General features: G+C 35.3%; 1 protein-coding gene across 3 annotated transcripts in view; it reads left to right on the forward strand.

Annotated features, from left to right (window-relative positions):
• VPS13B (vacuolar protein sorting 13 homolog B) overlaps positions 1 to 16887 on the forward strand; it is a 756179-nt gene that overhangs the window by 468718 nt on the left and 270574 nt on the right. For all 3 annotated transcript variants that reach the window (XM_059394925.1, XM_059394927.1, XM_059394926.1), the window contains 3 exons: positions 2218 to 2421; positions 14571 to 14697; positions 16127 to 16270. In XM_059394925.1, the coding sequence (XP_059250908.1) occupies positions 2218 to 2421; positions 14571 to 14697; positions 16127 to 16270 (475 nt within the window). The remainder of the gene's footprint in view (positions 1 to 2217; positions 2422 to 14570; positions 14698 to 16126; positions 16271 to 16887) is intronic.

Below are 16887 nucleotides of genomic sequence, written 5' to 3' on the forward strand. Positions count from 1 at the left end.
TAGTTCACCTTAAAAATATGTTTAGGGAATTTATTTAAAGTGCAGAAAGCATTGGCTAGTTTAAAATAAGGAAATGTAACTTTTGTATGGGGATTAATAATCTAAGAAATAGGCTATACCACTAACTGCCCAAGATGTTTACTGTATATCTGAATTCATGTGCATCTGAATCAAAAAGTTTAAAAACTGTTTTCTTACTGCTATGTACATATAGGTTCTCCATTTGAGATTTGTCAAGATTTGTGTCTGTTCAAATCAGTGAACTGAAACAGCATTTACTGATAGCTTGATAGGAGAGTTAGTTCTTGACTTCAAGAAATGTATGATATATTGGGAAAAACTGACATGTCATTGTGATGTTATTGTGCTTTTAGTATAGAGAAACCCCAGGAGCACAGATTTGAGAGAGATGAGTTTGGAGAAAGGTTGGTTGGGAAAGGCTTCATAGAAAGTGAAGTCTGAGGTGGGCCCTTAAGCAGAATTATACCGATACTAAGGTAAAACGAGAACATTGTACCAAAATGGGGCTATTCTAAATGTTATGCCCTCCCATCTCTATCATCATGCTTTCTTTTTTCTTTACTTTCATCAGGACAAATTGAAAAGGTTCATATCCCATTTTATGGGCTGTATTTCTAATGTAATTATTTGCTTCAAGTAAAATTTTAGGCTATTTTTCTTTGCATCCCCGTTCCTAGATTGCAATTCTTGTTAAGTTAGAAAAGAGAAGGAAAACAACAACAAGTTGAGCTCTTAACTTTAGATATGAGAATTCATCCCATTTCCTTCTCTGGCTTCTGCTATGGTTTCTAGACTGACGCCTATTTGTTTCCCTGTTCTCTGTTATAACTCTCTCTGATTTCACCCTACCTGAACTGCCTGCTCATTCAGCTCCAGTTCTTTCCCAGCCCCTTTCTTCACTTGAATTCATTAGCTTCAGCCCGTACCTTGTCTGGCGCAGTAGAACCTCGCCTGGCCCAACAGATGCTGTCTCCATTCCTCAGCAGTTGGCCTAGACCCCTGCCATCTTGAGTCGCTGCAGTTACCCACCTTCCATCAGTATTTGACCAGCCTTCGGGGACATGGTCTGACCCACACTGCTTAACTTAGCCACCGCACAGTCTTAATTGGAGTTTCTGTAGTTTTCAGAAGAAGACCCATTCTTCCTTCTCCCCACCCCACCCCCATCAATTAATTTCTTTAGTGTTCAGTTGATGTAATTAGTTTAATTGTATTTTTTTCAAATAGCTGCAGTTGTAGGTTTTTTTAGTACTTGTACTAGTGAAGTTATTTTTAGTCTCTATATCACTGTGTTCATTGAAACTTTCATAGGGACCTAATATTATTTTCCTTTTGATGACTCACTTTAAAACATTTGTGAACCAACAAAACTAAATGTTCCCAAACTCATGCAAATATGTTTATCTAGCCTCCAAACCCTGAACGCAGTTCTTTTCTTCCTACCATATTTCTTTGCTATTTTCATTCTAAAACCCTCACAAAAAATGTAATAATTTACTTCCTCTAATTTAGGTTTATGCCACTGATGATTTTATTTCTTTGTTTAGCATTGGGTCCAGTAAAGTCAAAGTTTCAACTCTGTATGGGCCAATAATCCACACTGTGTGTTTCCATATGGAAACAGTGTAGTCTTCTCAACAGTTCAGTCTGTGTGGCAACTGGGTTGTCAAGTTGCTTAGGTTAGGGCAAGGGTTAGGGAAGTGCAGTAGATTGACAAATTTCTATTCTCTTTCCTCAGGAGACATGAAAGGTCTTAAGAAGGTAGATGATTAGCCTTGGAAAGAAGACTGAGTTTTGAGTTAGAAAGCCTGGGTCTAAGTTGTGGTTTTGTCACAAACTACCTCAAACTACCTCAGTACCTTTCAACCTCTCTGAATTATTTTCTCTTTAGTAAAAATGGTGATAAAAATAGAGCCTCCACAGTAGCTCAAGAACCGAAATCATGGATGTGAAAGCACTTAGAAAACAGTACATTGCTGAGAACAATGTAAAAAATCCTTATAGGGTAGATTACTGTAAGTTTAGGGTACATTTTCAAGTCATCCTACTGGTTACTTCCTAAAACCTGCCTTGGAGATTTGATTAACTCAGTGAGTCCATCAGTAATCCAAAGGAAGAAAAAATGGTAATGATACTATGTTAGTGAACAAAATAAACAATATTTTATGTGTTTACATTTTTTCATCGCCTTTACAGGAGAGCTTTGAACTTGGGAATTCTTCGAGACCCTGGATCAGAAATTGAAGACAGACAATACCAAATAGACCTGCAGTCCATCAATATTGGTACTGCACAGTGGGATCAACTAAAACCAGAGAAGGAAAGTGGCACAGGAGGAGTGCTAACCGAGAGTGAAAGAAATTCTCAAAACCCAGCCCTTGAGTGGAATATGGCCAGCAGGTAGGAAATTATTAAGAAACATTCTACACTTTCTACTGTTTCATTGCCAGAAGAACGGTTGGTGCTGCAGTCTTCAGCATGCCCAACCTAAGTTTTGGGGTACCCCTTCTGCATTAATGATTTTGCTTGGAAATCATCTGGTCCTACCAACTGTTACACTGGACTTATTACAAATTTAAGGTTATGTCAGCTTTTTTTTTTTTTTTTAAAGCTTGCTATTTGATGAAGGGTTACACTTCAGACTAAGGATACATTCACATTTTCCCTTGAAATTCACTGTATTCAAGGTCAGATTATTTTTTCTAAGTTTCTCCTTTCTGTTTATGATGATAAGAAGAGAAAAGTAACAAAAGCTCTGGGTTGCTTTTATTTTTTTAGCCCACTTTAACTTGAAGCACCTATGTTTATAGAGAACATTTTTAAAGGAATTCGTCCCGAACAAGAGCAATAAGATTTGTAGAGCTATTGCCCTCTCACCCAGGCTGCTCATGATTTCTCATCAGAGTTAGATAGAACTGTTTGCTAGAACAAAGATACTAGGCATTGAAAATACTTTTATAGGGGCGCCTGGGTGGCTCAGTTGGTTAAGCAACTACCTTCAGCTCAGGTCATGATCCTGGAGTCCTGCGATCTAGTCCTGCATCAGGCTCCCTGCTTGGCAGGGAGTCTGCTTCTCCCGCTGACCTCTCTCTTTTTATGCTCTCTCTTTCCCTCTCAAATAAATAAATAAAATCTTAAAAAAATTTTTTTTTGCATATTGTAAACCTGGAGGTCTTTATGATTTTAAAAATTGTTAGCTATTTTCTCATTTTTTTAAATATATTTTTGCTTATAAAATTTACTAACATCTGTTGCTTATAACATACCATGCTGATTTATTTGATTGAATTTCTTTGAAACATTGTTTATATATAGACTTTGTTGAATCCTTTTGCAATGCTGATTGCTTTGGGGTTCTGTCCTTTTACCACCAAAAGTGTATTTATCTATGTCTTGACATTAATAATAGCAACAACTTTAATAATGGATTATATAATACTTATCACTTTACTGAACTTATTTAAATTAATTTTTGTAGTAATGATATTAGATGAGAACTATTTTCGCTAATTCTACATGAGAAACTGAGGCCTAACCAAGATAAATAATGTGCCTAAAACCAAATCCCAAGTAGTAGTCTGTGCTCTATATGAGCTTCTTCTTCTAGAGCTACCCTCATTCTTTTCTGATTTCCCTGTGGCTCTGTTCATAATGAGCTTTTTTCAGCTTCCTGAAAATAAGGTTTGTCACTTGCTATTACACCTTGATACATGATCCCTGCCTGGAGAGTTCCCCCCTCCTCTCTTTCTCTTGCCTAACTCCCATCATTCATCAAGCCTCAGGAAGCCTCATATTTTCCAGGAAGTCTTTGCCTAAGCCTACACAAGAGCAGGTTAATACCTCTTTGGTGTGCTCTTAACATACCATTTGAATATTTAATTCTAATTATCTCTATACTTTGTCTTGATCCTGAAGACAGATCTTCACCATCCTTGTCCATTGATTTATCCCTAGTACAGAGCACTTTCATAGTGTGAAACGTATTGTCAGCAGGGGCACCTGGGTGGCTCAGTCAGTTAAGCATCCAACTCTTGGTTTCAGCTCAGGTCCTGATCTTTAGGTGGTGGGATCAAACCCTGTGTCGGGCTCCGTGCTCAGCAGGGAGTCTGCTGGAGGTTCTCTCTCTCCCTTTCCCCCTCCACTCTCTTTCTCTCAAATAAAAAATATAAATGTATTATTACAGCCTTTCATTGATAATTGATTGAACATGTTCCTGAATAGGGGTGCAAATTTGAGTGAAAAATTTCCCACATTTCAGGAGAGGAATGCAGGCAACACTTCCAGCAGCTGGTCCTGCATGGTGGATCTGGTGCACACCTTACATACACTACACAGTTGGGCCCTGTTTTCCTAGGAAACTTTATGACCATCTAGCCTTAACTCAGCTGTATCTGTCCTATTTATTCCTTTAATTCATTGAAATAAAGTTTGTGTTTCTGTGTGTTTTAATAACAGAGTTTGAAATTCACATTACACAAAATTAACCATTTGAAGTGGACAACTCACTGGTGTTTTGTACATTCACAATATTGTGTAACTACCACCCCTATCTATAACCACCATCTCTGTCTCATTCTAAAATATTTTCTATAGCCTAAAGTAAAATTCCTTACCCATTAAGTACTTTCTTCTACATCATTCCCTTCTCTCCATGGTGACTGGCAAATTGCAATCTGCTCTCTATTTCCATGGGTTTATCTATTCTAGATATTTCATATGAAAGGAATCATACAATAGGTGTTCTTTTGTATCTGCCTTATTCACTTAACACAATGTTTTGGAGGTTTTACCACATTGAGGCATGTGTTGATACTTCCCAGGACCCTGGGATCGTGACCTGAGCCGAAGGCAGGCACTTAAGCAACTGAGCTACCCGGGTGTCCCATCAATACTTCATTCTTAGTTACTATTAAATAATATTCCACTGTAAGTAAATAATACCACAGTTTGTTTATCTGTTCGTCTGCTGATGGATCTTTGAGTTGTTTCTGCTTCTTAGCCATTATGAATAATATTGCTGTGGATATTTATGTACAAGTTTCAGTACCTGTTTTCAGGTATTAGGAATATATATCTAAGAATGGAATTTTATGGTCATATGGTAATTCTGTATTTAACTTTTGAGAAGCTGCCAAACTCTTTTTCACAGCAACTGAACCAAATTTCATTCCCACCAGCAATGCTCAAGGGTTCCAATCCCACCACATTCTTATCAACATTACTTTTCTTTTCTTTTTTTTTTTTTTAACTATAACCATCCTATAGGGTATGGTTTGAATTTGCATTTCCATAATGATTAATGATGTTGAGCCCTTCATGTGCTTTTTGGCCATTTGTATATCTTCTTTGGAAAAAATGTTTACTCAAGCCATTTGTCCATTTTTAAATTGAGTTGTTTTTTTGTTGATGATTTGTAAGAGTTCTTTATTCTAAATGCTATAGCCTTATCTGATATATAATTTATAAATGATCTCTTCTTGATAATGATCTTTGCACAGGTTTTTATAATTGATCTAAGAATCCATTGCTAGATCCAAGGTCATGAAGATTCATCCCTATGTTGTAATTTTTTTTATTTGCATATAGTTGACACACAATGTTGTACTAGTTTCAGATGTACAACATAGTAATTCAGCTTTTCTGTATGCTATTCTGTGCTCACCAGAAATGTAATTACTATCTCTCACCATACAGTGCTGTTAAAATATTTTAAAACATTACCTATGCTGTGCCTTTAATTGCTTTTGTTTCCCTTGCCTTAGGAGACCTATCTAGAAAAATGCTTCTGTGGCCAATATTGGAGATACTATTGCCTGTATTCTCTTCTAAGATTTTTATTGTTTTAGGTCTCACATTTAGGTCTTTTTTTTTTTTTTAAGATTTTATTTATTTATTTGACAGACAGAGATCACACGTAGGTAGAGAGGCAGGCAGAGAGAGAAGGGGAATCAGGCTCCCCGCTGAGCAGAGAGCCCAATACGGGGCTCGATCCCAGGACCCTGGGGTCATGACCTGAGCCGAAGGCAGAGGCTTTAACCCACTGAGCCACCCAGGCGCCCCTCACATTTAGGTCTTTAATCCATTTTGAGTTTATTTTTGTATATAATGTCAGAAGGTAGTCCAGTGTCATTCTTCTGTTGTTCAGTTGTCTCTTTACCATTTATTGAAGAGAGTACCTTTTCCCCACTGTATATTCTTGCCACCTTTGTCATCGATTGATTGACCATATAAGCATGGGTTTATTTTTGGACTCTCTATTCTGCTCCATTAATCTGCTTGTCTGTTTTGTGCTGATAGTACGTACAGCTTTGTAGTGTATTTTGAAATCTGGAATTGTGAACCCTCTAGCTTTGTTCTTTTTTCTTAAGATTGCTTTGACTACTGAGGGTTTTTTGTGGTGCCATACAAATTTTATTATTATTTGTCCTAGTTGTGTGAAAAATCCCTTGGAACTTTCATAGGATTGCATTGAATCTGTATATTGCTTTGGGTAGTGTGGACATTTTAACAATATTAGTTCTTCCAATCCATGAGCCTGGACTATCTTTTCATTTTTTTATATCTTTAGTTTCTTTAATCAATGTTTGATAGTTTACAGAGTATGGATCTTCAAACTCTTTGGTTAAATTTATTCCTAGGTATTTTCTTTTTAGTGACTTGTGTCTATGTTTTCTTCTGAGAATTTTATGGGTTTAGTTCTTATAGATTATGGGTCCATTTTGAGTGTTTGTGTGTATGTGTGTGTATGGTATGAGGTAAAAGTCTAACTTCCTTCTTCTGCATATGGATATACAATTGTCCCAGTGCCATTTGTCCCAGCATAGAGACTGTTCATTTCACCATTGAGTGACCTTGGCATGCATATCAAAAATTAAGATTTGAACATCAGTTATATGCCCTAGAATGTCTTTTACACAAAGAAAAAAAAAAAAGAAATAATTTCTGATATGTTCCTGTCCCTTACAGAGCTCAGCATCCAATCAAATTACCTATTTGAGTAATTACAAATCTAATTACCTATTAGAGTACAGGGAGTAAAGTGCTGTGGTAAACGTAAGTAAGGGATGTTTAGGATTACAGAAGAGCCACATCAAAATCAGAATGAACACCTTCCATGTACATAGGACATCACAGGCTAATAAATATGACAGACACATTACACAAGAAATCTAAAATTGACATAGGTACAAAATGGAAAATTTCAAGAAAGAAATGAATGATTCACTCTGTGAGTGGGTTTTCAGGGAATGTCTCACAGAGTATTCAACTTCTGAATTTGTTTCCAAGGAGTCTGAGTGTCAGGAGAAGTGAGGGGCATTTTGAACTAAGAAAGCAGTAGATCCAAAGGGTAGGAGTATGAAAATGTGGCATGTTTTACTCACTTCTGAATATTATGCTTGGCACATAATAGCTACTTAATAAAGAGCTGAGTGAATTAATGAAAGATTGAATGATACATGACTAAGAATAACCAGTAGGTCAAGTAGCGGAATGTTTCTGAGAGATCCTGATTCAAATGAAGACAAGAGATTTTAGATCTGATATGGCCTAGTAGTGCCGATTAATCTTGCTAGAAATATAAGCAGAATCTTAACATGATCCTATTTTTGCTTTTCAGTAGGGATTACAGGTAAAATTCAAAAGATACTCCATGAAGAATAATTTGCTCCCTCTCTTGACCAATTTTAAATAATAGCCTTTATAATGGTTTTCATTCATTCCTGCTGCACCCATTACTTAGCTTTTGTCTTTAATCAAAACATGTTTCTGTGTTGGGGGAGAAGGGAGTTTCTATATGTTGGGGGAGAAGGGAGTAGGGAAGTTAAGCATAAAAATGATCACATTTTAAAATTTGTAAATCTTTTCCTTCTAAAACCTCAATTTTGCAGTTGAGAGAATACATTAGGATTCAGTCAGGGCAGCAGAACCACTGTAAGTGTTCTAGCCTACAGGGTTTATTTTAGGAATATGGCCTTGCTAAATTGTGGGAGAAGCTGTGAAGTAAGTATCTAAAGGGGACTGTGGATCAGAGACATGTCACAGGCCAAGCCAGCCACTGGAGGGAACACCAGAGTTTCGGAGTGAAGTCCTTGGGAGGCTGTCGCCTCTGTGGAGGGGGTAAGCCTGCATAGTCAGCAGGGTCAGTGATCTGGAAAAACAGCTGGTCACAGAACCGAGAAGAGGGAAAGCAAGCTGGAATCTGCCGGCACCACTGAGTCGGAATTTCACTCTTTTACAAAGCATGACTTTGAGAAAATATTGGCCATCCTTTAGTTCCCTCATACCTCTAGATCTCATGCAATTTTCTCTCTCAACTCTGGACCATTCTTAGCAAACTGTTACAAAACAAAACCATTATAAGAAACCAAGTTTCAGGAGGTTCCATGCCTTGTGTAGTGTCACTTAAAAGTAGAGCTAAGTATAGAAAGAACCCTGATTTCCTCTCATTCAACTCCTTTTTTATACTTGGTGTTCTGATGCCTTTCACTTAGACTAAAATTCATTGTTAGTGAATCGCTTTTGGTTTCTTTTTCTCTTAGCAGCCATTTTTACTATGTCTAAGCGTATTTTATAGCCTGAGGAAATGAAGTACTGAGAACTAAAATAAACTGTACTAGTGTCCACGATATGCAGGTTACACACCTCATCACTGTTGCCCTTTTACATGGTGATTGGCGCTTGTATGTATGTGAGGGTAAGGAGGCTGTGGTTTTTCTTCCGTACATATCAGTTAAGGGTGTCCTTGGCAAACTGAATAGGTGGCATATAGATATAAGAACAGATCTGTCTTGGCCAGTCTTCTTCTTTGTTTCTTAGCACAGTTACTGACAGTAGGTACTTAAAAAATCAGAAAATATTTAAATAGAATATAATCATCACAGTAGTGTATCATAAAATTTTAAAACCCTCTATAATGTCAATTAATTTGTACTTCTTATAGTCCCTAACATCATACTTGTTAAATGGATGGTTGAATTGATAGATCAATAGATCGATAAATAGAAAGATAATAATGCCCTGATTGATCCAAAGCCTTAAATAGCTAGGTTGCCTTCCTTCAACATTTTGTTTTTAAGTGAAGGATCCAAACAAGTTTATGTCAACATTTACTTAAAAGTATATGTACAAGACATAACTTCTACATATTATGCAGTATTATTCTGTGAGCACTGCACTTGGAACATTAATACATATTGTTAAAGCTTTAAAAATGAAATAAAATAACATAAATCCCCTGTCTGTTTTTCCCTTTGTAGATTCCTGTTGTTATTCTCAGTTTCTAATGTCCTTTTCTGTGAGAAACATTTAGCAGTCCTCTGACTTCTCCCTCCTCCATGAAATTTTATTTTGAAGTTTTTCCTTGAAAATAGAGCTATCAAGTAGAATTAGATGCAGGCGTTCCAGACTATAGATATAAACAACTGGAAACTATGACCAGAGCTGTTAACAATTGAATATCTCTGTAAAATTGAATTAGGTTGATATTTCAATATAGCTATACCCTTAAGACCTTCTTTTAGAGACTGAAATGAATATAATACTTGTGATCTCCATCACAAATATATTAACCTTAGTTTTGATTTGTTTGTTTGGGATAGTTTTTGTTTATTTCTCCTTGTTTTCTTTAGAGAATGAGAATATTTTAACATTATTGCATTTTGCCAAAATAAATTTGTACTAGCATTTTATTTGAATATACCTTTAAAATTATCTTCATTTCAGGTTGTAGTTCTTGTAGCATTATTCACAGATATTTTGTGTCTTCACAAGGTAATCGGGTCCCCTACTGGAGGTTTCCACACATGCCTGTTTTTTCCTTATCATTTTTCTTATCCTACCTTATGATTCTTTTTAGTTATTTTTTTATGCTAAACTGAGCTGCACACATTCATCTTAGCAGCACCTAGCAGAGGGCCTGGCTCAACGGTGGACACTCAGTCCATGTTCTCAAAATTTCACACAGTGATAAATGTCATGAGAGTAATGTGGCAATATAATGGGATAAGGGTCCCTGGGAAATGTCTATATATATATATATATATATATATACACACACACATATATACACATATTTTATTCCTTTTTTATTGCTGAGTACTATTCCATGATATGGATGTACTCTGATGTGGGGTGTTTTTTTTTTTTTATGTTATCTTAGTCACCATACAGCACATTATTAGTTTTTGATGTAGCATTCCATGATTCCTGAGAAATTTCTTTACATTAGGCCTAGTCTAATACCTGAGGGCAAGAATGACCCATTTGCAAGAAGTACCCATGCAAATACTCCTGGAGTGCTTGTGTCGAGAGTGTTCTGGCAGAGCAGAGATCTTTGAGCAGAAATCAGTTTTACACACATAAGACTATGGCTGGCTGGGAGGAAAAGAATAATAAGGAAAGTTTAGGGTAGGGAAGGGACTAAATTATGAATGGCCTTATAGGTCAAAGAGAGTTTGGATTTTATTTTAACTGCATTAGATCTCTGGATAGTGTTTCATTTGGAGAAAAAAAAAAACCAAAACACCAAAATAGGTTTAAACTCTTAATTATATATTTGATTTTTAAATTATAAACAATTCATATTATCTTCAGGAACCTTCTATCTAGGTAGCTGGCTGGCTTAGTTACGTGTGTGACTCTTGATCTTGGGTTTGCAGTTGAGCCCCACATTGGGTATAGAGATTGCTTAAACAAATAAACTTTATAAATAAATATTCTTTATCTAAAACTAAGAAGAATCTCTACAAATAAGTACAGTTAATAAAATTATAACAGCTTTCCAAATAGTAGACTGTTAATAATAAGTGGCTGTGAATATTACTGTTTTTTATATTGAGAAATAACCACTGCAAGGGATTTACCAGAACAAGACTTAAATAAGTATTCTCTGGTCACGTATCTTCTATCTGAAGCTCGGCTGTAAAGCCATACCAAGAAAGTCTTCCTGTTCAATAGAAACTGTTAGATGCACACACAGACCATCTAGCACTTTTTATTCTTTTTAGTGGAATATTTTGGAAACCTTAGTACCGTTTTTCCTGTTTATATATGGTCTTTTATAATACGCAATTTTTGAAATAGGATTCTTAAACTGCTTTAATATTTCCCATAGTGTCATTCCAAAATGTATGGAAGATGGGCAGAAGAACTGAGCATTATTTTGCTGAGCCCAGGAAAAATGACCACAGCCTTCCTAAACATGTATTTTCACGAGTACGGGTGGCACATCGCTATGCCTTCTTGCATACTAACAATTTCAGAGAACAATACTTTTCCTTATTTACCATCTGCTATTCTCAGAGATTAACTGAATAGTTTTTGTTAACATATATGATTACTTTCCTATTACTTGTTTAGCACTTTTTGATTGTCAATTTTTTTATCCTCACACAGGGTTTTATAAATTTCTGTGGGTTTAAGATTCATTTTTTAAAATTTTTATTTATTTATTTGTCAGAAAGAGAGAGAGCACAAGCAGGGGGAGCGGGAAAGGGAGAAACAGGCTTCCTCTGAGCAAGGTGCCTAATGCGGGACTGGATCCTAGGACTCTGGGACCAGAGCCTGAGCCAAAGGCAAACGTTTAACTGACTGAACCACCCAGGTGTCCCAATTTCTGTGTGTTTAATCCTCTATGTTAGCTGACAGGTACAAATAACTGTTCCATTTCCGTGTTTCTGTGGACAATGTAGAAATACATTAAGTCACTTTCCTGGTATACCAGAGAAATATTTTTCCACAACTCTCCTAACGTCCTATATCTTAGCATACTATACATCATCTGTTCTCTCTAGCTGGTTTTACTATCTTTCATTCATCATAGGTGATCAGCTCTTTGACCAAGAGATACCTGATTGTGAATTTTATTGTATTTATCTGAACTGGCACTCATTACACTTCTAGAATCCATGGGCTCTTACATTTCATCAGTTTTGGAGAATTCTCAGCCATTAACTCTCTGATACTGTTCCTTTTCCTTACTTTCTATTCTCTCTTTTTGGAATACAAATTAAATATGTTGGACCTGCCCCTCCATGTTTCTTAACTTTTCTTTTAAACTTTCCATTTTAAAATTTACTTTAGCACATTCCTGGAATTTTCTCAAATGTATATTCTAGTTTGTTATTGATTTTTTTTCTTGAGCTGTATCTAAAATGCAGTTTACCCATGTATTATGTATTTTATTTTAGTGAGTCTGTTTTTCATTTCTGGAAAAATTTAAAATTTTAAGCCCTATCTCTTATCTAGTAAAACATGGTGATTTTTTTTGAGTATTTATTTCTTTGAAGTATTTCAATCTATAAAAACCTTTAATGATTTAAAAAACATATATGATTACCTCAAAGACTTACAAGAAATAACACAAAAGAAAATGTTATGTACTGGAAAATTATAATTTTAGAGGACTATTGACTTAAATTTAAAAAAAATTTTTTTTATTTCTAAGGTCATAGGTCTTTGATATGTTGTGTTACTGATTTAATTCATCACATAATGGGGAAAAATATGATATGTATAAATACTCTTTTTTTTTCTCCCATTGGGTGTTTTCGTTAATATTTGCTCTTATTTGGTTTCCTGCTGTCTTTTCCATTTTAAGGTATTTTTAATACATCATATATTTTAACATTCCCCTGTGAGAGCACATCAGATGTTACATGTTTCTCACATTGACCATTTTATGGAACTTGAGCTATTAAGCTATAATTATGGTGTCTCTCAGGATCATAACCTTTCCTCTGTATTCACAAATTTTAATACTTCTTCCTGTTACCCTCCATTCACCAGATCTCTTAATTCTTTAAAATTGACTTTCTTGAAATCCAATACTTATGTGTCACAGAACCAGATGATCCAATTTGCTTTTTTGGCAGACACCATGTAAAACTTTGCCCGTTGCAAATTTGAACAAAAGATACTAGCACTTTCTACTTTCTGCTTTCTAGACTACTCTGGTAGAAAAGGATGTAGAAAGACTTGAGTTCATCTGGACTTTTTCATGAGATAATTTATGCCAGTTCTCTCATCTCAATTTATCACTATATAAGTGAATAGTAGGGACATATTCATAAGGAATAGTTGATGGTTCCAAGAAACTTTGGAGGTACAGATTGCTAGTAAAATGTAGAAATATATTATTTCATAAAACGAAAACTTAGAATATGGATAGGGAAACTTGAAGAACTGTACTAGCACAAGCTTTAGTTTCTCAACAGTGTTTTCCAGTTTCAATACTTCCTTTATTTAGCAATTTTGAATGTAAAGTAGAAATATTGTGCTAAGTAAGTGATCAAAGATGAGAATGTATAAGGAAAAATTAAAATAGAGACCAAATGCTATTCTGTTGCCAGGTCCAACAATGGAAACTTTGTTCCCATTAGGTGGCCTTTGCATAGCCCTTGATCCTCATTTCCTTGTAGGTAATATGGGGCTAGTAATGAATTTTACTTCGCATACATGGTTGTTGTGAAGAATCATTCGATATCAAAGTCACGAAAGCTATTCATGAACCATATGTGCAGTAATAATCCATGAGCTGAAATGGTTCTTAGAGCTTAAAAAAGGAGGTCATTCAGAGATTAAGAGGAGATACTTATGAACCTAATGGGTTCAGAAGATGGCAATCGTCAACTAGGTCAGAAATAGGAAATTAAAAATCATCCTAAAATAGGAAGGTTATTATTGGTAATAAAAGATTAAACTATTTATAAGAACAAAAGGAATTAAAAACCAAGTAATTTGTTGAAGGGATGTGAATAATATGAAATTAAGTACATCTGGATTTCTCAGTAGTTTTATGCTATCTTTTATTAATCTGAAGTTACGAATTGAAGTATGAAACTATGACTATAAAATGTACAAATAAACACTCTCATAATAATAATGTAATTTTGTCATACTTGTTTATAGTGAAGACTTACACAAATTTTTTTATTTATTTTTATTTTTTTATTAACATATAATGTATTATTAGCCCCAGGGGTTCAGTTCTGTGAATCGCCAGGTTTACACACTTCACAGCACTCACCATAGCACTTACCCTCCCCAATGTCCATAACCCCACCACCTTCTTCCTCCCCCCCTCCCCCTGGAAACCCTGTTTGTCAGTTTGTTTTGTGAGATGAAGAGTCTCTTATGGTTTGTCTCCCTCCTTATCCCGTCTTGTTTCATTTATTCTTTTCCTACCCCCAAACCCCCGACATTGCATCTCCCCTTCCTCATATCAGGGAGATCATATGATAGTTATCTTTCTCTGATTGCCTTATTTTGCTAAGAATAATGCCCTCTGGTTTCATCCACTTCGTCGCAAATGGCAAGATTTCATTTCTTTTGATGGCTGCATAGTATTCCATTGTATAGATATACCACATCTTCTTTATCCATTCATCTGTTGATGGACATCTAGATTCTTTCCATAGTTTGGCTGTTGTGGACATTGCTGCTATAAACATTCGGGTGCACATGCCCCTTTGGAAGGACTTATATAAATTTAATGAAAAGAATCCTTGAAAAAAATGAAATCACTAATAATTTTTTGCTTTATCTCTTAGCATACGGCGACATCAAGAAAGAAGAGCAATTCTGACTCCCATTTTAACAGATTTTTCTGTCCGAATTACTGGAGCACCTGCTATCATTTTCACCAAAATAATTTCTCCAGAAAATATGCACACTGAGGTGAGAACTTAATTTAGGTTTCATTTTAGCCTATATAATGGAATAGCTTCTCTTTGTATATTAGGGATATTTTTTAGCTTTATGCACAGGATGTCAAATTGCTTATTATTAATGTTATTATTGTAACCAAAGATTAATGAATACTTTTTAATACTTATTGCCTTTCATGTAGTTATTTAATCCTCATAACAATCGATTGACTTCTTCTCTCTTTTTATTATTTTTTTAAAATTTTTTATTTTTTATAAACATATATTTTTATCCCCAGGGGTTCTTTTTATTATTTTTTTTAAAGATTTATTTATTTTAGAGAGGGAAAGAGCACACGTGTATGCAAGAGGAATAAAATAAGGATTCTAATTATAATAAGTAAATACAGGGAACTTGTTGTGGGGAGAAGGTTATTTAACCCAAAAAGCAAAAGGAATATTCATTTCCAACATACTATTCTTTATAGCTGTGTTAAAATCTATCCTAAGCTGTGTAGTTTGCATTGGGACCCATCGTAAGACTTCTTAAATCCATTCCCTTTGATGACACTAGTAAGAAGAAGGTTCTTTGGACATTTTCAAGCATTTGAACATTGTCCACATTCTCTTCCTGACAGGAGGCAGAACTTCTGCTTATTAAGTGAAACTTGGGGTCTGGTATTTTTCTTCTTTTTTCCCTCCCTGAATGGTTTTCCAGTGATGAATGTTGAAGTGACTCAAGTTACGCAGAACAGCATCAGTTAAACGTGGACTTCTACATGATGCAGCCAAGATTTTAGCAGCTCAAAGAAGAAGTGAAATTAATTAGTCTAGTTATCTTTGGCTTCAGCATTATTTTGTTATAAATCATTTGGAGTGTATACTTTGGAGAATACTCAAACAATACCACTTGTGATTGTCATTCCTTGCCTACAATTGGCCTGTTTACATCTGTCTGCCCAACAAGATTATAATCTCCTCAAGAGCAGGTTGCCATTCAAAGCTAACCTTCCTCTTTGTGCTATCCCTAGCAGCTGAGTATACTGCATGTTACTTAGGAGATGCTCAGTAAATATTTGTTAGTTTGAATGAATGAACAGGATTATGCTAAAGAATTACATCATCACTTACATATGGGAATGATGTTAGTAGTTTGAGTTATAAAAGCCAAATGTATATGAAATGTTAAAAAAAAATTGTGTTTGTGTTGTTAGTTTGTTTCCCTGCAACCAGTGCATGGCCCAGCACACAGCAGAACCTCATAAATGTTTATTAAATTAATCCATTAAACTACGTGGAGTGGCTGTGCTCTCCATTTCTGCTATTCTCATTAACATATGAACTTGAGTCCCGGGAGAATTCATCAACATGGTAAAGGTCAAATAAGTAAGAATGATAAATTATCATCTAATGGCTATCATGTATCTTTATCTGTATTCAACTTTTTTTTTTTCCTTCAGGAGATTTTAGTGTGTGGCCATTCCTTGGAAGTGAATATAACCACAAACCTGGACTTCTTCCTAAGTGTGGCTCAAGTTCAACTCTTACATCAGTTAATAGTAGCAAATATGATTGGACTGGAACCATCAAGCAAGGCCACAGAGGTAACTATTACCTGATTTTGATTAGTCTTACTGCATCTCTCCCAACTTTACATTCATAATAGGAAAACTATAATTAAATACTTTCTGCTAATTATCCTGTATTTAATTTTATTCAAAATATGGTCATAAATTACTTTTAGACTGGTGTTCTTTATTTTTGAAATTTGTTTGGTCTCTTTTCCTGTCATGGACCTTTGCAAAATTGCTGTGGCCTAGCCTCAGAAAAGCCTTTTAAAAATATGGTTTTAGTATCCTGCTTCAGTTTTTTAAAGTACAACGTAAGAAACCTGGTATAGCTTTCACTTACTCGGATACATTACCGGGCTAGGGCCTCTTTTGGAAGTGACCTTTGTGATAGTGCTATGGGAATATCTTCAATAAATAACTTCCAAAGCATTTGATTCCCATGCTCAGTGAAGAATGGACACAATCATAAAAGTTGAATGCCTGCCTAGAATTTTAATTTTGATCTGGTGTTCATTGGAAGCCTACATTGAAACCACAAAGCATGTCAGTATGAAACAAAGAAAACTGCTTATTAGATGCTTTTCAAGATATGTTTTCTTTGCTTTTTGTTTCCATACTTCTATAATGCTATCTGTACTTAGAATATATCT

The sequence above is a fragment of the Mustela nigripes genome, chromosome 3 (assembly GCF_022355385.1).
Source record: "Mustela nigripes isolate SB6536 chromosome 3, MUSNIG.SB6536, whole genome shotgun sequence".
In the NCBI taxonomy this organism is placed as follows: Eukaryota; Metazoa; Chordata; class Mammalia; order Carnivora; family Mustelidae; genus Mustela; species Mustela nigripes.